This window comes from Rhagoletis pomonella, unplaced genomic scaffold (assembly GCF_013731165.1).
Source record: "Rhagoletis pomonella isolate Grant_MI unplaced genomic scaffold, Rhpom_1.0 Rhpom_scaffold_00002, whole genome shotgun sequence".
Taxonomy (NCBI): domain Eukaryota; kingdom Metazoa; phylum Arthropoda; class Insecta; order Diptera; family Tephritidae; genus Rhagoletis; species Rhagoletis pomonella.
Window position 1 is genome coordinate 44270573 of NW_023458556.1, and position 22500 is coordinate 44293072.

Genomic DNA, 22500 nt, shown 5'->3' on the forward strand with positions numbered 1-22500 from the left:
AAAAATATGTTCTCTAAAAAATCATATGAGATAGTAGTTCTTCTAAGAGTTTAGGCTTAAAAGGTGTGCATAAAAATATTAAATAAATTTATGAACGGAAACAAATTAATGAGATTTTTGCAGATATTTTTAAATCTATCTAGCTCACGTACATAAATCTTAATAATTTTCCGAATTATTTTGGCGAAAGTCTTAAAATATAATAAATTTTATAACTGAAAAACTCGCAACTTTTCGTCATGCACCCTAATGTACGTATGTATGTACATACATACTCCTGCGTGTGTTTTTTTTTCTTTAAAACTTTGTACTGCATAAGTCATTGAAGAACAGATAGACAACATAGGAAAGTAAGATGAATGCAAATTGATTATTCAGTTTACTGCAATGTTTTCTATTGAACTAAATATGTATCAGTAATTTATTTTTTTATCCAAAAAACACTAACTATTGAAAATAATTAGCTCACATTCAAGTTTTATATGTGCTAAATATTGAAAGTGTACTTAATATTTTCAAGTTTAAGTTCGTCAAGTTCTAACTTTTAATTAATTTATAACTTATTTATATTTCTTTTGAGGACTAGGCGTGCAATAGGAGTAAAGATATTGGTGGAGCTACAAGTCATGTAGAAGAGAATACACTGTCTACATGCCGTCCGCTGTACTCTTTCGTAATATCTTTAATCTGCACGATCTACGAATGACACGCAGCAAATTTTTGGGTATTAAAAAGCTGAGGTGTTCATCCCTCAACACATTACAGCAAAAAGCCTCATACCTAAGCCTTGCAAAGGCAGAGCAGAAGCACAAAAAGACGACTTTCGCCGTCTCATCCTCTTTTTCAAGGCAGGAAGGGCAAATGCCATGTTGTAATGTATAGTCAGATGTTTGTGCCACTAGAAGTGACCAGTCAGCAATCCTACAAGTTCTCAATGGAAGCAAATGACATTTTGAGTTTGAGTTTAGCCCGTGTCTAGCCGCTTGAACACCACAAGTCATTCAGTCATATTCGGTCAGTTTCTAATGGTGACTTCATGGTCGAAGGTCAGACCACTATTGCTGCTTGCGGACCAAAGAATAGCTGAGGTCAACCCTATCTAGCTAAATTGTCTGATATCTTATTACCATAATTTAGTCGGGACTTGAATTTCCGAAGTAGTTTGGAAGTAGTTAGAGGGCCAGTCATTGCGTTAAGTGTAACTTGGCTGTCACTACAGAGACATGAAACACCAACCTCTCCTCTTATTTTCCATCACGTATTCCATGGATTTCAGAGATGCCAACGCGGCGTGGAATAACGAAACATATCCAAATAAGAGCGAAAGTCGTCCCATGATTGCGATATGTAAGCAAGTGCAAACGACCCGGTGAACATATCTTTCCAAGATCTCCACCAAAAGCTCAGCACCTTCTTTGAGTACAAAGATTCAATAGCACATCTTATCACTCAACACATTTCTGTCAACAAATCATTTGTTCCTTGAGACTGTGGTTCTTACATTTTCTTCGATATCTAAAACAACTGAAAGATTCTCAATTCATGCCCCCGTGAAGGACCACCAGGCCTCTTGAGGTAACTCAACTTAGAGTTTTGGAAGTTTGTAAGGACTTTCAACAGACTAGCTGTTTGATTGAAGGTATAAATACCACTACAGTATTATTTCAACCGAAACCTAGTAGAGCGAACCATCTTCTTTTACTCGCTTTGAGCGCAGCGATAGCTCCCCAGTCCATCTCATCTTTTGTTTTCAGCACCCGATTTTAAAATGTCACAGAACAGCGGCTCAAGAGTGGATAAGGCAGGTAAGCTATACCCAAACTGGCACGAAGAGAAGCCGTTACAATAACCGCCACCTCATCAATACATTGTGTGGATCGATTCCAGGTGGCACAACAATCTGGTTCTGAAGCACCTCGATTAAACACAGCCGGACCAATTGTCTCAAATCACGCCTTGAAACAGATCATAAAGCTTCTTCACCAAGTACATAGAAATGCACCTGTACCGAGAGCTAATCTTCACTCAGGACTCTCTCTAGTTTCAGGGAGTTGGATAGAGTTAGATCAATAACCTCTTTCCTACTATATGAAACAAACCTGGGTTTTATGGTCCAGTCAGAATGTTAAGCCCACAAAACAAGATACTCGTATACACAAAAAGCTGATTCCTCCTTGCATTCTTCTGGTATAGACAGCCAACAAAAGATGAAACTGACATTTCGGTTCTCACAGTATTTCACAAGACCCTTCTGCGGTGGAGGAGTCAGATGAAATATGGTTGATGCCAAGGCAAAAACAAATCACTTCCACCCATTCATGCCCATGGAGCTCAGCATTACGGCAACTAAGCCCTAACAGCAGAATAAGTTTGATCACTGTCCAAACGTAAGCCATCCAGACCACACTACATATTTGGCCTTTATGTAGGGATTCTCATACTGCAGGTTTATATATAAATATTTATCACTTGACAGAACGGTAGCATGACACGTTTGAGTCCCCCAGCATGGCATGAAAACTCCGTCGGCGAACCCGGCCGATTTTGGTGAGGACATATTTTTCCGTCCCTGTTTGTTTGGACATTTGAAAGCTTTACATACATACATATGTAAATTTTTAGTTTTTGAAAAACTGAAAATATAAAGTTGCCCGCCCAAATGTGTCGTGTAAAGATTATACAATAAAAAGTGGCCATGTATTTAAAGTGAACCCATTCACATATCCACTTTTTACCTTTCAGGCTTCTATGTCCAATTTTTGCAGTTTTCAGATGCCAAAAATTTATATTCAGTTTTGAAATGAACAAAATTTATGCAACATTTTTGAATATTTAAACAGAAATGTTCAGTTTATAAACCAAGCAAAATTTATTTAACTTTTTTTTATATTAATGCATGCGTTCTTTTTTCTATTTTGCAGCTCTTAACCAAACACTGTGATCATCAAGCATTTTCAACTCGTCAGCATCAGATGAGCGGAAGCAAAGTAGTGACACTCAACCACAATGGATGGCGAACCGATGTCATTCACCAGTCTGGCGCTGATTTTACTATTGTTAATAGCAATTGTAATGTTTGCCTGCCATTGTTTGGGACCACACGCCAACACATGGATGCGATCCAATAAGGAAGAAAAGATAGGACTATCGAAAAATAAACTTTTTCATGCCAATGGTTATATGGTGAGAGGGAATTCCTATGACACTAAATGATTAACAAAAGCGGAAAAATTTACACACTTTCATTTCAGATCCATTCTGGCTCAGAATTTTTACTCAGCAACAGCGGCAGTTTTAAGCGTTTTGATACTATCGATAAGGATGACTACCGGCAGTCGGGTCAACAGCCCACCCATCATGCAACTACACCGCTTTGGAATCTAGCTGGCGAGGGAGAAGTTGATTCCAACATACCACCACAACCGTTAAGACCAGCGCCAGCACCCGGCACACAGACGCCCGCCAGTGCTGGTCACATAAAAACAGTCACTTTTTCATTTGAACAAATCAATGAGACCACCACACCCATGAACAATGGTGGCGGACACCGATTTCTGGAACAAGTAAACTCGAATAGTCACGCCAGTAACAGTGATAACGCGTCGATGGTTTCTTGCATGCGTTCTTCTATGAAGACCACAAATGCGCCAATACCAAAACCAATTGAAGCGCCACCACCGCCACGACTGTCTGCTGCCCCATCGTCGGCCTTGAGCGCTACCGCCATACCACGCCCGGTGGCTAAGCGGCATGTGTCATTGCAAAATGTTGGCAATGATGCAGCTGCTACAGGTGGTCATGTGGATACAATCAAAACTACAACAACAATACAGGAAACTGAAGCTTTACCCACAACAACGACAACAGCTGCAACGACTGCGGATGGCGAGCGTAGTCATTTGAAGGCGTTGAAGCGTCGTAATTCCAGCACAAATCCCTTTCTTTGCGAATCCGCGGATAGCTTACCGGAATCCAACACTGCCTTATCAACACAGCAAACATCAGAGCAACAACAACAACAACAACAACAGTTTAATACACTTACAAATAAGCAAAATAATTCTAACTACACCAAAAGTAATTTTAACGGGCATAAGTGCAATGGCGCCGCAATCGACGAACCAACTGTACCAGCAGGCGCTACAACTACAAATGACAGTGCCATAAATGGCCGCTGTAATCCTTTCTACAGCGAGTTGACCAATGCGCCTGATGCGTTAACAGCGAACTCCAACAACACTGCACCAACTTCACTAAGCGCAAAATCACTACAACAACAATTCCAAGAATTCCGCAATCGTTCGTTTTCCACCACGGAAGCAACCGAAGACTCCGACCTAAGTTCGCTCTCAAGTGGATTACGTCGATTAACACAAAACTCAACAAACCCCTTCACCGGCTTGTCGCAACGCGTACAAAAGGGGCCACATATGCTACAGAAAACCATCTCGGAAGACTTCCTCTTCCGCAAACTGGGCGTAAATCCAGCCGGTGCACAGGCAGCAAATTGCACGTCAGGTTTGAGTGGCAACGGCAATGGCAGCAGCAGCATTAGTGGTAGTGGTAGTGGCAGTGGCAACACCACCTGGACCTTTGGCCGTTCATTGCTGCGCCAAGATTCTCTAATGAGCCTTGGCCGACGCAACAGTTCACAATGTTCGCTCGACTCGACGGCGTGCGGTTCGCTGGAGGGCATCAACTTGGAGCGTGCCATCTCGTGTGACTCGGTGAACTCGGACACCTCGTCAGTATTTGTGGGCGAATTGGATCAGCCATATACACAGATAACGGGATACCTGTGTGTCGGATTGCAATATGATAAGTGAGTAGCGAGAAGTATGGGCAACGGGAGGGGCGTCAAGAAGTTAAAAGAGGCATGTACATATATGTATATGTGCATATGTGTAGCAAAAACGCCTGCTGTTGATAGCTGGGAAAAAAACTACGAGGCATATATTGTTAGTGGTGTTGTGCTTGGGCAAATGTTTGTGCACTTCAGCCAACCACAATAGGACTCTTGCCACCAGCAGATGCTATGTACAGATAAATAAGCTTGCATACACGTCCGTTCACATACGGCAACAATATTCTCCACCACCACCTCTAATTGCAATACAACCCACAGACTAGCTAGGCTCGGATGGGTTACGGCACTTATGTTTTATGTGCTAACAACCTTTCAAGTGTGCAATGTGCATTCACCCGAATCATGTGCTGCATTATTTTTGTGGCAACTGTTATCTGTGTTGTTGGTGTTTTTTAAAGCTTTGTTGGTTAGGTTTCCAATACATAGTATGTGCGTATTTAACTTGCACTGGTCTGCTATACATGTTAGCATGTATATGTACAAATGTAATACATGTATGTGCGGTTCATACCCAGTAGGAAATGTGGATAGTAGATACATATTTAGATAGACTTTAAATTATAAAGTAAAAACTAAGATGTAAGTGTTAAAATTCTAACCTTTAAAGGGTATTTTATTAAAGTTTTCAGCAGTACGCCACAGAGGCCTTTGGGGCTCTCGAGCGATTTCCTGAAATGCTATTCTTGAAAATCCTCAAGTCATTCTGATCTTTTGACGAATCCATTTCTTATAATACCCTGTTCTTAACAACATAAAAATGTCTTCCAAAAGTCTCAAACCTACTCGTGCCTTAGAATCTGCTTCTTTCTTGTCTCGAAATGATTGACTTCACCAAGAATTTTGCATTTATTCAACAAGAAAATTATGTCTCTTTCTTGTTTCTTCGAAAAGTGGGCTCCATAAATTTGAAACACACTTGTCTAGCAATAAAAACGTTTAGTAGACTCCATCTCTCCCTTGTATTTCTTAAAGTGCTGTTCCAGAAATATGGATTGCATTCAATAAATAGATGAAACCTCTATCTTGTCTCTTCGCAAGGTGATCCCCCAGAAATCTAAAACAGTTTAGTTGAACAAAAAGCCAAGAATAGATTTTGAATACTCCTGATATTTTCGAAAAAGTGTCCTTCATAAAAGTAGGATAGCTTAGAGCTCCTGCCGCCGCGCAAGTGGAGCACGAGACAGACTTAAGCTGAAAACCAGCCCGTTGTGATACCCCTCATAATTTCCATATATCACCTAGAAATTGAACCAAGGCTACATATATCTCATAATATCGAGAAAATTGGCTGAATTTGTTTTCGCGTCTTAGCCGAGGCGGGTCAATGGCAAATATAATGTTCAATACTCTATCTTTCTTCCCCTCTTCCCGTGAGCCAGTCTCCGGTTATTCCATCAACTTCTAATCTAAGAAAGCAGCGGTCGCGCCGTGTAAGAACTTTAGATTGCTTTTCATTGACTTTTCTGCTTAAATTTGCATTGTAATCTGACTACATTGATGAAGCAAATTTTCAAGTCGTGCTTGCAGGACTTTAAAGGTATCTATTACCCATACGGTCATCAGGGAGGGACGCCCCTGTGTCCAGGGGCTCATACAACGACTAAAGAGCATTTCTATGCCAGCTGGTTGAGAGCACCTATGCAGTCAATGGCTACCTTGGCGTTATTCTGTTGGATTTTAAGGATTTAGAAGTAGCTAGACTGTCCGAATATATCGTGATAGGCCGCTGTAAGGGAGAGGAGACTCTGAGCCACAGGGGCCTCATTTATGCCTATTAGTTCTGCCTGAAAAACGGAACAGTGGTCAGGTAAATGAAAACTGATGTTTTGTGAGATCTATGTAGATAGGCTTCGACCCTGAGTCTAAGTCTTTGTGCCACTGCTAAGCCCTCATTAGCCCCAGACTTCAGTTCCTAGGATCATCGTACCTGAGCTAATGGCATTTAGCCTATTCGTTCCTCTCTGGGACTTCTATGGAGAATTTGCTATTTAGATAGAGTGGAAGGGTAGTTCAATTTCAGAAAATTACCAGTTATGATCTTTGCGGGGATCGGTCAGCCAAGACCCTGAAACAGATGAAGCTCTGATTATTTAGATTCCTCCTGTACCTTGACATTTCTCATTTTATTTCAATTTATTTGGGTTGTTCACACTGCCTGGTTATCAGGTTACCTGGTTTTGTGGTTATATTTTTTACTCAGTTTAACACCTTGAATTCGCCTTCATACTGATTTAAGAACTTTTGATAGAAGAAAATTCCTTTTCTATTTCTTGTGCGTTTTATATAAATTGTTTGGATTCTAAGCTTAAGAAGCTAAATTTCTTACAAGCCATTATCCGTTTTTCAGTGGACTGAACTTGGGTTTGTTTTTTTTTTGTGCACATCACGTTTAATATTAATTACGCTTGCCTTACTAACATTGCAGACGCGTATGCGTTTCTAATGCATTTGTGGCGCTATATTCCATGTCCACTCTTAACTCACCCACAGCTATTATTTTTACAAACATATGCTAATACATACATACATATGTACATATGAATATACATATTTGCACCTACTTATGTACATTTCTTTTTCGTATTTTCAATGCGCAGAAATTTCATCACCGACGAGGGCATGGAGCTCAGCGTTATGGTGCTGGAGGCAAAGGGGCTAATTTGTCCTTTTAACGTCGAGTCGTTAGACACTTTTGTGCGCATTTATCTTGTGCCAGACGAGGCGGCAGCAATGCAGACGAAGGTGAGTGAGTGTTTTTGTTTAAGAATAGCATTTAAGCTCTTGAGGATTACATAAGAAATGCAAAAACAAATATTTACACGCATACTTGTATATATGTATGTATGTAAATATAATGGGCGAAAACCTGTTGAAATTTCACGCGTGATGACCAAAGGGTGTGAGAAGTACTTATTAAAAAATCAAAAAGAATATGCAACTAGAAAGTAAAGTGGATAGAGGTCAGTGAGCAAATATGTAGCTCAGGATAAAGGATGGTCATTTGTTGAACGAAGGCAGTTAGTTATATATACGTATATAGGCACATCTTTTGCAATTTTAAATAGAAGAATGTTCGGTTGCAGTGTAATATACGAATAGTGAATAGTTACATAGAGTAACTAAGTTATTTAAATTCTTCAACATTCAAATTAATTTCAAATTAAGTCTTCAGCAGCCTTTGAAGATAGTCTGTAAAAGATAAGTGGACATATGTATATTCAAATATATACCTAGAATAATTTTTTGCCATACCCATCCCTACATGTTTTAAAAACATTCGGATTTGAATCCCAGCAAGCCTGTCGGAAGAGACTGCCTCTCTTTGCACCTATGTATAGTCTGCTCCGCTGAGTTCGATGTTGCTCTGACTCTACGTAAAATTTTAAATAGATATATTCTGACAGCCATGAGGCTCTATTAGCAATATAAACTGCGGTTACCAAATCTTTGCTGGTTAAAGCATGCAAAAATGCATTTGTCTCAGTGAACGATTTCTCTCTTCACATCGGAGTCAATGAGAGAACTTGAGAAGGCCTGTTCGGGTGAAACCGAAGCGCTGATACTGGATTGCCCTCTTGGAATATCCAAAGAAAAATTAATCTGCATTCCTTTGGACGGTAAGTATAGAACTTCCCTATAAAGAAAATTAGCACAGGTGTCAGCTAAAAGATAGCTAAGAAATCAGTCAGCATTTCCTATGTGAATGCCAAGGTCTTACTAAGACATCTAGCATCTAGCAGATCTACATATCAGGAGCTGCCATAAGAGAAGTAGGTAAACTAATTTGAAAAGTTAGATAGATGGATGGATGTGGATTGACCAAGCAATATAGGATTTACACAGGCAGGAAGCATTGCAGTCAACCCACCTATACTGTTCGTCCGATACCACCATGTGCTCGATGCCTGTACTCATTGAAAGTATCGAAGGGAATACTCGATGCTACTTAAAGTATCGCTAGGAAATACTCGATTCTACTTGTACTCGAGAGTAGTCACACAAGAAATTTTAAGTCAATGCCCATACATAACGACATAGTACAGTGGCGAAAGGCTTATGAAGAGCTGAAAATGCCTTTTCACATCCTTCTATTTTGAAACAAGGGTCGATGTATGCTTCCAACTGCCTTCCTTAATTCTATCCCAAGTCCTTTTCCCGACAACTAGACCTTTATGCTGTGGAAGAATTTGAAGGAGTCTTCTACATTACCGTATATATACCGAGTTAGCCGTTACCGATGCTAGAGACGGCGGAATAACTTCAAAGTCAAGAACAGACTCAAAGAACTTCGCCTCTTAAGGCAATTAACAATTTTCTGCATTGAGTGATTAAGTTCGAAAATGATATATCTTTTTTAGAGGGATTAAGCCTAGTGACCTTTTCGGTTCGTTATTTTATTATCCCACTCACCGCCGAGATGAACTTCCCTACAACCAGAATTACCAAGTTCTCTGCATGTACAACAAATAGTGGCTTTCGAGATGTAGCATGAAGAAGAGGAGATAGACTGTCACTTCGTCTTCCCGAGTAGTTCCTTATTTCTACGATTTCCAATGAGTCACTGATTCTTCTCTTACTCAACATATTGTCTACCCAAGGAATGATCACTAAAACGATTTCTTAATAAATCCATTGTTCCACCTGCTGTTTTTGCCGTAGACCCGCCTTGTCGACACCAAATGTTGCCGACATCACGGGTAGCGCTCGCCGTCGCCGGGCAAATGTAATCACAAGGAACCTGGTGATAATGTAGCATACTTTTGGGCGCCTTTATTGCCTATTATAAACTAAGCGAAAGCAAAAATATAAAAACGAGTTGTGTTACAATGTGTGAGCTAAGACTTAAATGTATTTCGAACTTGAAAATTCCTAAATAAAACATGAAAATTATTGGAATGTCCAGAAAGCTCCCGTGGAAAAACTCAAAATGAGATAAAGGCCTAAAAAAGTGAAAAAAAAATGTCCAAAGCCTTCAAAGACACGAACAAATATCGACAAATTCTAAATTATCCCGAAAAGCCACGAAAAGAAAACTGTAAAAATTTCGAAAATTTTCCGAAAAAAATTTTAAAATCAAAAAAATCCCAAAAATGCCGACCATTTTCTTTTTCGTTAAATTTCTTATAAGCAAAAAAATATGCCGAACATTTGCTACCCAAAAAAAATTTCGAGTCAATTTGGTTTTTTCCATTAAAAATAATAACCAACAATTTCCTAAATAATCCATAGAAGTGTTGGAAAGTCCAGAAATGGCTGGAAAAGAACTCTAAAATTATAGAAAATTTCCGAAAAAGCCCGACTAAAATTTCCAAAGACATGCACAAATATCCAGAAATTCAAAAACATTCCAAAAAGCACGAAAAAAAATCTCCAAAAAGAGCTGAAAATAATTTACATTCTGAATTTTTAATCATGTATTTTTACCTTATTTAAATTGATTTTTTTTTTCTCTAATTATGCATTTTAGGTATTCAAAGATTCTGTCACGCCTAGCTATAATGAAACCTTCAACTTTTGGCTAAAAAAGCAGCATGGACGACACTCGCTTTGGTTCCATTTATATCACAACGGCGATGCGCACACGTTGATCGGTGAAGCAGAAATGGAAATCGGTGAAATGCCACGCTCTGTCACCACATGGATACCACTAACCGATTCACGCAAATGTAATGCACAGTGGGGCGAATTAATGTTCTCTCTAAGCTATTTGCCCACAGCCGAACGCCTTACAATTGTTATAGTGAAAGCGCGAAATTTAAAAATGGAAATAAAAGAAAGTGGTAAAAACGGCGCACCACAGGAGGTACAAAGCGTTTTCGTCAAGGTAAGTGTGCAATGTTATGAAGTACATATGCAAATGCAGCAACTAAGTGCTTGAGAATTAATTCCAATTTTTTTTAATGCTCTTAGGTCTACTTGATGAACAACGAGAAGAAAGTGCTTAAGAAACGCACCTCACTCAAACGTCGCGATCGCTGCCCCATCTTTAATGAATCGATGATATTCAGTGTGCCACCGCCAAGCCTTACCACCGTACAGCTGCGTCTCACCGTTTTTTGGTGTAACCGATGCTGAGGATGGCGCACCGCGTATTGCGCCCATTGGACATGTGATAGCCGGTGCCTGTGCCACGGGCAAGGGATTGCGCCATTGGCATCAAATGCTCTCCTCGCTACGCAAACCGGTGGCAATGTGGCATGTGCTGCGACGCGCCTCCTATCAGCCGATATTTACCGGCGGCGCTGAGGCAGTTGTAGCCGCTATGCAGAGCACCGCCTTACGTGCCAAGCGTAACAGTATTATTTAAATGTTGTTATTGTAAGTGAATACATAACTTGAGAACGAAACCTAATACATACAAACATATTTAAGCTAGTAAGATTATTTATTACGAACGAATAATGCTGGTTGTAAGAATCCCTACACTTTATTGTCGATCATAGTTTTTTCGGCGCCACTCAATTAGAGAGTGGATCGAAAAAGAAAAGCAGACCAATCAAATATACTCAATATTTCCTATTTATTTAGCGCCCAAATGTACTCCAAGCAAACTGGATTTTTAACCGCAGACTCTTAGATGCATACATACATATTTATGTAATTTTAGGAGTGTAACCCAACATAAGACTTGTACTACTTCAGTATTGCATTAAGCACTTTGTTATACTTTTATAGTGTCCACTTTAAACCTAAAGACTAACCCATTCAAACGAAATCCTCGCTTCCTCTGTCTCGCACTCACTCACTAACTTATATGTAATCTATAAACTTAACACGCACGTGGTTTTTCCGCACATACATACGAAATATTCCTACTATATAGAATCAGCACTCAACCTCACTATTCTCAAATTTACTGTTAACTCTCATACCTATTTAGTCCAAAAGCGCAACTTATACCTTCGAATAGTGAACGAAATTAAGAAAAAACCAAAACAAATTGCATATTTAACATTGTATTTATATTTATATACAAACATATATAAATATACATATACGAGTACATACATATGTATGTAGTAAATATATTCGTAGCATATGCACTCGGGTTTGTGGCTAATAAATGAATATTTAAGAAGATAGTATATTATATATCACAAAAATAGTTACTAATGTAATAAAAATATAAAATATATACTATTATATGTAGTTGGAGCTAAATACTTAACAAAAGCATTTATGTATGTAATATTATCAAACAATACATGAATCTATATATTTATTACACTGTGCGACACGAAATAGTGATATTTATGAGAGCATATTCGAGGTCATGAGAGCAGAAGTGCCCAAAGGCACATTTTTTTGTTTTTTACTTAACTTCCTAAACTAGTTTCAAATTTGATAAATTTTAAAATAAAGGTCGCTTATTACTTAATTTGATGGTACGCTAAGAAGCTGCGTATCTGAAACTTAAGGAATAAGCGACTTTTTTTTCCAAAATTTATCACATTTGACATTATTTTATGTAGGTAAGTTAGGTAAGTAAAAAAATAAAATTTTTGCGTTAGGCCACTTCTGCTCTCATGACCTCATTTGTCGGGTGGGGGAAGTAAAATAAAACAAAAAAACTATAAGTACAGTCAAATTACAAAAAGCTGACGATTTTTTTGCAAGATAGTCCATACTTTTTAAACACTGTAAGGCTAGTCGCAGTGAATGTTAAATTTTATTTGCAGCCCTCTTTGGGTTGTGGAAGCGTCGCTATCTTGAAAAAATGGTTGTCACGTTTCAGAAAAATATTCATTTTATGGTCGCCCAAAAGTTACTATCCGTATTTGGTAAATAGTCAGATTCCTATAGAATTTTACACTAATACGCTCCCATGCAGTAGAATAAGGACAATCCTTTTTCACTTTTTCTTCTGCGTTATTTTTCTTTTATTTAATTTTCATTATTTTTCAATTAAAATACAGTTCATTCTCTAACAAAAACCATATAAATGCAAGTTTAAAACTTTATAGAAAATTCAAAAAAAAACTAATTTTCGGATATTAAAGAAATGGTTAGGCGCAGTCTTATTTCAAACACAATTTTTTCCTTAGGGGACCTCCATATATTAGATAAATTTTTTCATATAGAATTTTCACACATTAAAATTTTTGTATGTAAAATAACAGTTAAAATGTTTTCAGAGGGGTTAATTACATGTATATTGTGTATCAGTTTAAAATCATTTTGGTGGTGGGGGACGGTTAACACGCCTTGTGAATCCCCTAGAACGGATCTTTTGAGTAAATTTACAAAAAATAGCAGTAAGAGGATTAAAATGTTCCACAAAAATGCTAATCAGCAAATTTTAATAGAGGGAAGAGTAAATTATGTTTTATGAAAACTATTAGAAGTTTTCCCCAAAAAAAGAAACTTTCAGGAAAAAAATTTGTTTGATGAGAAGGAGCCTCATCCTCTTAAGGTTTGACTAGAACGTATAAATAATAACGTTGGAGCATAATTCAGTTAAGGTTCTTTCCTGAGGAAGTAGCAACGCTGGCCGCCCAAGTTTTCAAGGTGACAGAGATTTTGCAACTCTGACTCCCGCAAATAAAGTTTTACAATTGCTACAAGATTTTTGCATAGTTTCGAGGTATGATATATTTTTTTAGAGGAGAGGAACTTATGCATATGAAGCCCAACTTTTATAAACCTAGAGCTTGATTTGCCCCGTCAGACCTCTACTCCACAGTCACAATCGCGCTCCCTCTCAATAGTATGAACCAGTTGAAAAAACACATCTTTCAGGTCTGATCGTTGGTCTAGGTACGTCTGAATATCTGTCGATAGCCTTACACAGACCGCAAAATTGATTATTTTGCAAAGCACTGGCTAGCTTTTTAGTGTGCAAATAAGCACGCTAGTCGTGTGAAAACCTTCAACGATATAAAAAATCTTAGCCTGGAAAAAAAGGTTGCGAAGTCAGACAGATAGATAAACCTTTTTAGTCCCAGGAGAAAACATCTGCTCTAACTCTGCATTTTATTTTGGAGCCAACGGTGTATAGATGATATGTCCAGGATTAGGTATCAATTCCGGTCCCAGTCGAAGTTCTTTTTCAAGGCGTGTCCTAAACTGAAATCGAAGCATTATACTAAATTTAAATTATTTTAAGGACTATAAGAAATAGGTTTGTGATAGCATTGATGGAATTTGCAGTGGGGTTTTTATTGCCGCTGCAAGCCGGAAACATGCGGCCCACTAAACTCGGCCCAGTTTTACACGATTATATTGGTTGTCCACCAGACCAAGAAAAGCCGCTAAAGTAGAGTGATCTCTCGACTATTCTAAAGACTTCATAAAACGCTGTCTCTGTGAATCGTCCTAGTAGTAGGTATGCCGCCCTCTCTCCGATGTCAACATCGATGGCAAAATCAATGATTTCTCATCATTACCCATCCCTACCTCATGGATATGTAAGCAGTGGCTCAGATATACAACCGCCGTGGGAAAATTCCTGGAATGTGACAGCCGAGATAGTTATATTTAAATTTTCAAACGTCTAATGTCGAACAGCCAAATTCATAACAAAAAAATATTTAAAGTGCTTTATGCATCGAAAAACGGTGTGCAAATGTCACCTTGTAAAACTTTTTAAGTATATTTTTTTTTTTTTAGAACCACCATATTTCACTTCCACTACCCAAAACATGTCTTGTCGTACAGTGTTATTGTTATAGTCACAAAGCAATTGCTGAGGCGAGTTAAATATATCTACTGAATCTAAAACTTTTATGTATATAAATTGTTGATTAAAAAATAAATAGTTAAAAGCACACAAAACACATAACTGTTGGCAATCAAGTAAATGCAACTAATCAAACTAAAACTGCATACTAGATATGTTCAAAAACTTAAAATGAGACATAGCTTTGGGGTTAAACCAAAATAATGATTTTTTTTTTGGGATTGAAGAACTCGTTATATTCAAGAAATAAAGTAGGGGGACAAAAGTCAAAATTCTTGTTAAACAAAATAACGTCCTTTATTCTACTACAGGAATGTGAAAGCAAAAAAAAAACAAAAAACATTTTGACACTTTTAAAGCAACGGAAGAAATCTTAAATAAATCAATAGTCATTGGGTGTATGTACCACATGAGACTGGATCCATTTCAAATCATGTAGGCAGTCCGATGGTGTATCGAGAATTGACTGCAGAGTAAAAAATGTTTTTCTGCTTGAAAAATAAATTAACAATGAATTTTTTTAAATTTTGTCAAAAAAAAAATTGTTTGGCAATTTTTTTAAACTTGTAGTTTCCGTAATTTTTAAGCTATTTATTTGCTCCTAAAGTTGTTTTTCTCCATTTGTTGATCTTTTTTAAAATAGATCAATGGGTAGGTTCATAAGGCGCAGCAGTTGAGCGCAACCGTTGCTAAAAAAATCAGTGATCGTAATGCGTCTTCTGAACGACTTGATACATTAGCTGTCAAATTCAAAACACACAACATGTTGTCTCAAATGATCAGAAAAATATTACGACCATTTAACACGCAACTGTTCAGTTGATCAGAAGTATAAAACAACACGTTCAGAAGGTGCAACCGCAACTGTTACTGAGCTGTTGCGCCTTCTGAACGTGCCCAATTAAAGTGACCTTTTTTCTTCAAATTCACAAGGCTTATAGGTGTCTATTTGTACCTATTACTTACGTTTGGCATTTTTTCGTTTCTTGGGAGAAAACAAATTATTGTAATTTTTCTGTAGAGAAAGTTTAAAAGTTTTGCTTGTTTCTTCAAAAAAATTAAGTATTATTTTTATTTACTGAAATTCTTTAATTTTTAAGATATTTATAATAAATAATAATAATAAATATTTATATATTTAAAGAAAAAACTTACTTAAGGAACAATTAGAAATTTAAAAAATTGTAATATTTAAGAGGAAGTAATTCTATGAAAATTAAAAAAAAATATGTTCTTTATTTTCAAGCAGAAAAACATACATATTTTATTCTGAAGTCAATTCTCGATATACCATTGGACTGCCTGCATGATTTGAAATGGATCCAGTCATGAAATTGGTAATAATGAAAAAATCTGATATTTGAAAAATTTTAATTGACATCTTGAGCAAATGAAGTTAGTACCTTATGGATAAACAATTTATTTGCACAAGCAGTCGATAGAAATTCTAAAATAACAAACCAATTTGCGTTCAACAATTATAAAACATTTTACAAACCCACTTATATACGCGTACATATATACATACATACATATAAAAATACTATCAACACTTCAAGTAATAAATATTCCTTCTCAAATACTCTTCAATACATACATACGACATAATTATACATATTTACATATAAATATAAAAAGAAAGCCAAGTTTCAAATCATTTTGCATAATCATATTTCTCGAAAATTGTGATAAACTAAGCTAGAAGAAAAAAAATTTGTTTGCGAAATTCATATATAATCTTAAAGAGAAAAAAAATTTAAATATTTGTCTATGAATAATTAGAATTATCAGAAATGGTTACTAAATATTAGTTGAAATCACTTTAATTTTCTTACAAAAATTTATCAGATTCCAGTTTATTATAATCGTTTTGTATTTTTCTTTTGGATTTTTTTGTATGTATTTTTTCGCCGTTCAAAAACGCAACTCATCTAATTAAAATGGACAATAATTGAAATTTTCAGAGCCACCAAAGCAGAATTGAATGAAATAGAAAAACCACAATTTTCATTACGTAGTAAAATCCGAAAACCACCACTTTCAATGTTCGAAAAGTTTGCACCAATTGTACAGTGGCACAAACGTAGTAAAACATTAAGATACTTTTCAACCAATATTGCACTCTAAAAATGCACAGACACGGCTAGAAAAAAAACAAATAACTGAGAATTAATATTGAATTCTTTAGCTAAAAAGAAAAGAAAATAAAAAATGTATGAGTACGAAAGGGTTAGTTACTTCAGATCCAAAACAGTCTCTTGTTCACTTCCATTTTAAGATTTATCAAAAGCGTATTCATTTATAATATAACAAAAACAATAGTAAAACATTATATGTATATCAAAAGTTTGTACTAGATTTTTATGAAATGTTATTACAAGAAGATTAATACTATAGTACTAGCAATAGTTAAAAAAAAAATGTTTATATTAGCGTTGTTTAGTTCTAAAGAAATCGTTTTCATATTTACATTTAAAAGGAAATGATGTACGTAATTACATACATAAATATACATACATATGATACATTGTTGAATAAATTTAAATACCGGTTACACATACATAAATTAATACATACATACATGCAGACAGACAAACATGTGCATTATGCTTTATTATTTATAAATGCAGACATTAAAATATTGTAATAAAGGAAAATATTAAAACAAAGTCTGAAAATATGTTTGTTGTTTCGCTTGCAGTTAAGTACAATGATTACGAGGAGGCCGAATAGTTTTACATACATAGCCATAGAAAGCACAGCAATTTAATAAAAGTCGTACTTATGGCTTTTATAATACGAACTACTTTCCGACTATAGCTAAATATATAGGAACAAACCAACCTATCTCTCAACACTGTACGGCAAAATCAACCTTCTCTCTGGGTATTGGACCAAACCAATTTTTTTAAGAGCTTGAGTCATAGGTAAAACAGTGGGCCTTCGAAGTTCGAAATAGGACCTTTGGTAAAAAATTATATGTAATTATTGCATGTATGTAAATAAATAAAAACTTAAAAATATAGACATAGTCCTCATTTTGCTTTTATTTAAATGGTATATAACTTTTTTTGTGCAAACTTATATTACAGGTGCTATAAGGGGTCAAAGTTCAGGTCTTCTAAAAATTAAATTCCTTATATTGCAAACAATTTTGAACTGGTTTTTAGACAGTTTAAATCGTTGTAAAGGTGATTAAACCCCCTTTCTTCCGAAATGCATATTTGTATACTTCGTATATAAAAATTTCTGGTATCGTTGTAAAGACGATTGAATCCCCTTTCTTCTGATATGCATATTTGTATACTTCGTATATAAAAATTTGAAAAAAAACACATTTAAAAGAAAAAATACCGTTTCTTATAAAAAAAAAAATTTTGAACAAAAAAATTACTAACCGCTATTTAAAAGATTGGTATCGTCATAAAGGCGATTAAACTCCCTTTATTTTGATATGCATATTTGTATACTTCGTGTTTAAGAATTAAAAAAAAAAAACACATTTAAAGGAAAATACATTTTTTTATAAAAAAAAATAATTAGGCAAAAGAAAATACTAACCGATTTTAAATAAATTGGTATCGCTGTAAAGGCGATTAAACCCTTTTCTTCTGAAATGCATATTTGTATACTTTGTATATAAAAATTTGAGAAAAACCACACTTAAAGGAAAAAACAACTTTTTTATAAAAAAAGATACTTTAAACAAGAAAATTACCAACCGATGTTTAAACAATCGATACCGTTGTAAAGGCGATTAAACCCCCTTTCCTCTGATAAGCATGTTTGTATACTTCGTATATAAAAATTTTAGAAAAACACTTAAAAAGAAAAAATTCCAATTGTTTGTTTTATTTAAATACGATATTTAATTGTATTACTAATTAGTCATTTTTCTGTAATTATTTTTTTTATAAGAAAAAATTTGTATTTTTCCCCTTTAATTGTTTTTTCTCAAATTTTTATATACGAAGTATACAAATATGCATACAAGAAGAAAGACGGTTTAATCACCTTTACAACGATACCAATTTTTCGGTTAGTAATTTTTTTGTTTAAAATATTTTTTTATACAAAAAAAAAGTTATTTTTTCTTTTAAATGTGGTTTTTCTCAAATTTTTATATACGAAGTGTACAAATATGCATATCACAAGAAAGGGGGTTAAATCAATCCGTTCAAAATTTTCTGAAATATTAAGTTTTTAATTTTTCGAAGATGTGACCTTTGACCCGTTATAGCAAGTTTTAATAAAAAAATGTATATACCATTTAAATAAGAATAAAGGGCAGACTACGTCAGTATTTTTACTTTTTTTATGCTTTTTACATGTAATAATTAAAAATAATTTTTTACCAAAGGTCCAATTTCGAACTTCGAAGGCCCATATCTCGATTTTGGAGCCTAACTTCGAAAAACGGAGAAATTACTTTTTTTACTTATGACTCAGTTTCTTAAAAAAAGTTGGTTTGGCCCAATACCCAGCCGAGTTCTGTACAGTTCACTGTTTACTGAGTTTACTTGTGTAAGCCGAGCCTTTATTTATACACATTGGTGTAAAAAGGATTGCGCGAATAAAGACCGTTTCTACAAGCTTAAAGATCGTACTTTCAACAATTTGCGTCGCTGTCTCCAGATCGAAAAATAAGAAACCAGATCGGTTTTATAATGTAATCGAAGATAGACGCGCTTCTAGTGTTTTACACATACCAATCATCTAGGATCCAATATAGGAGCAAACACGGCATACTAGCGGCTAATGTCCAGAGCAAACTCTAATTATTGAGGAAACACTTTTGAAGCCAAAGTTCCAGTTAGTGCAGTGGCATTAGGTTAGGGACGCACTTGAACATTTAATTGTTTGTGTTACCACGAAAGCCAAAGGAAACCATTACTTAGTCGGCGAAACGCCGCAAGCCGTTTGCGAAATTACGAGTGCTGCAAATGTCAATGCCTGAGAGCTCTTCAGGGTTAGACAGGAAGTGCGAACCAAAAGGTTTCCACTTTAGTATCGTAAAGACTTGGCAGTAAAATAGAAAGGTGAGATTCCTAACCTCTTTGCGTGAATACCAATCGCACAGTGGCCTGTCAGAAGCCGGAACCTACCAACGGTTGAGAAGAGGATCATACATTCTCTCCCGAGTCTCCAGTACACTACCTTAGCTTTCAAGGCCTTGATAAACGCCTGGCTATCAGGGTATATGCTCACCTACTAGAAGCCATTACGTAGGTGTAGTAATCTGTATGGCCAGGGATGAAACCAAAACCCTCCAGCACTACAGAGTGTTCACTTTTCGAGCCATTTAACCACCCGGCAATCTCCTACAAGCGCTCTAGTCGCTGGGCTAGTGTAGCCGTATCTGCACATTTGTAGGTTGTCGGGTTGCCCACAATCAGGCGCAAAGTAACATTTGCATGAAAAGGCGTGCGTGAACGTGCGCGATTAAAAAATGAGTCTTCGTGAGCGTGCAAGAACGTGAATTAGAACATATTTAGAAAACGTGAGTGTATGTGATTTACAAAATCAACTGCGTAAACGTAAGCCACAATCTCTCACGCACCCATCTCCACTACATAGTTAGCTGAGCTCCACCAATGCAGTGACATTACTTACGGGAAATTGCAGTCCTACAAACTGCGAATAATTTATCTTATGTCGTACGAACGGACACAAATGTTCCATCCCTGAGGGTATTAAACACGGTACTCACGGGTGGTAGCAGAGCAAGAGGAAGTTCTCCTTTGAGATTAGAAGATAGATAACGAGGCAATGGGACAAGTAAGTCTATTGTGCCTTCAACTCTTCACAACACCTCAGCCAGACCTAGAGACTCTCATAGATTCCGGAGTCAGGGAGTGAATGTACCCCTCTCCTGGCCAAATATGCATTATGCTCCTTTCCCTTCGGCGTGAAACAGCCACACATCCAGAAGGTGGTGTAATGGAGTTTTCTTGGCAGAGTCACAGATTTCTAAATTCAACAGGTGACCACTTAACATACAATTGCACGTCAAAAATCCTGCAATAATTCTTAGTTTCTCCTTAGGGAGACCCATGAGTACCCTGTATATTTTCAGATTTTACCTTCTTAGTAAGCTCTTGAATTGACGGAGTCCCATGATATTACGCCAATGTAGTTCCCTTAGTTTAGTGTTTTCCTTCTGGGTCGAGGCAGTCGCCAGGCTAGCTAACTGATCCGCTTCCTCATTTCCTTGGACTCCCATGAGCTTTGGTACCCAAATCAATTGGATGGTATTGTTCTCCGCCAGAGCATTAAGCCTCTCTACACATCCCAGGACTACTGAGGATATGATCTCGAAGAATAAGAGAGCCCTAGATACAGAAAGTACTTTACCGCGCTTGACGTTTCTAATTGGTTTCAGTTGGTATGGAATCAAAAGGACGTGCGTGCTTTATTGGTTAGGATCACAATCGACTAGACGTTGGTAGTGACGTACCAATCAAGAAAAAGAAGGGGGAATATGATATCGGGATGAAAATTAGAACCTAAAATACATATATGTATGTATAGATACATCAGCACAATATATTATTGTAGGCAAAAATAAGTACCCAACACCATTTTGCGAGCTAATTTACGAAAACAATCTCAAAAACCACAAAATATGACTTTTATTGATACACAAAACTAACACACTTACAAGAAAGCAATTATCAATTTCACTAACCCAGCACAACAAGTTCACATAATCACTTGAAATGCAAAAGGGCGTAACTAACAAAAAATCCAAAATCCACTTTTGGATTGATTATGATGCATTTCATCGATTTAGAAGTCCCCAATCGTTTTATGTAAAAAAAAATAATCGTTAGTTACGGATTCTTGCATTTCAGGTGACGCATGCATGTAGATATGTCTATCTCTGCCTGTGTCGGTAAAGAAGACACTTGAACATGCGTCTAGCCGTCTGGCCCGACACTCTGTGGGAACAGCACTTGTGCCTCATTGGCCGAAGGGTGTTGCGTACAGATCAGCGATCGCAGCCAATGAGAACGCTACAACAAGCGGTAGTTGTTGTTGTTGGAAGTCAACATTTGAAACAAGAAAAGAATAACAAAAGAATTGAAAGGGAAAACTAAGTTTTCTAATTACATGCATTTTAAATTTTGTTACTTTTGTCTATGTATCTAAATATATGTATCTATATGCATTTGTGTGTGGGTCTGTACGTTGAGTATACTATGTACATGTATGTATGTATGTACATGGCGGATACACATTTTTGTAAGAATTTGTGGCGATTTCCGTTTCTAAGCAAATATTGAAACATTTCTTTTATTTAAGTAGTCAACTTAAGAGGAATCAAATGAGTGAACACGCAGCACACTTTCGCGAGCAAGCAGCGCGTTAACAGATGGAATAAGAGTACATTAAGTGATACGCACGATCAGCAATTGAAGTGATTTGTGTTGGTTAAGAAAAAGTGCTACTATAAAATAAAAGTGGGCAATAATTTGCAATAAAAAAATATTTAAAAAACAGTATTTAAAATAAAGAGTATTTAAAGTAAAAAGAAGTATTCTCAATTTATGAGCCGACGGTTGTTTTTTTAATTTTTTAACACCAACATACACCATACAAACGCCATGCTCGGTTACCACAATACGCCAGCTTCATCACCAGCTTTATCGGATCACGACATGCTACAAAATAGTCACATTCACAACATGACCTCACCATCACCTCAAACAAAAGCTTCGAATCTATCAACTTCCAATAGTTCACCATCCTTCGCCTCAAGCACCTGCTCTCCCTCCACCTGCTCATCTTCAACCACATCACCACCGCCGGCGCCACAAAAGGACTCACGCATGTTGCGTACGCCGAAATGTGCGCGCTGTCGCAATCATGGCGTCATCTCTTGTGTCAAAGGTCATAAAAAGCTTTGTCGTTGGCGCGAATGTTGCTGTCCGAACTGTCAATTAGTTGTCGA

General features: G+C 36.6%; 1 protein-coding gene across 1 annotated transcript in view; it reads left to right on the forward strand.

Moving 5' to 3' along the window:
- Positions 1–22500, forward strand: part of LOC118733659 — a 42738-nt gene that overhangs the window by 14589 nt on the left and 5649 nt on the right. Inside the window, 6 exon segments of the mRNA XM_036463163.1 lie at positions 2922–3183; positions 3252–4822; positions 7465–7609; positions 10335–10691; positions 10778–10921; positions 10923–11185. Of these exon segments, the coding sequence (XP_036319056.1) occupies positions 3007–3183; positions 3252–4822; positions 7465–7609; positions 10335–10691; positions 10778–10921; positions 10923–11174 (2646 nt within the window). The 5' untranslated portion in view covers positions 2922–3006 and the 3' untranslated portion in view covers positions 11175–11185.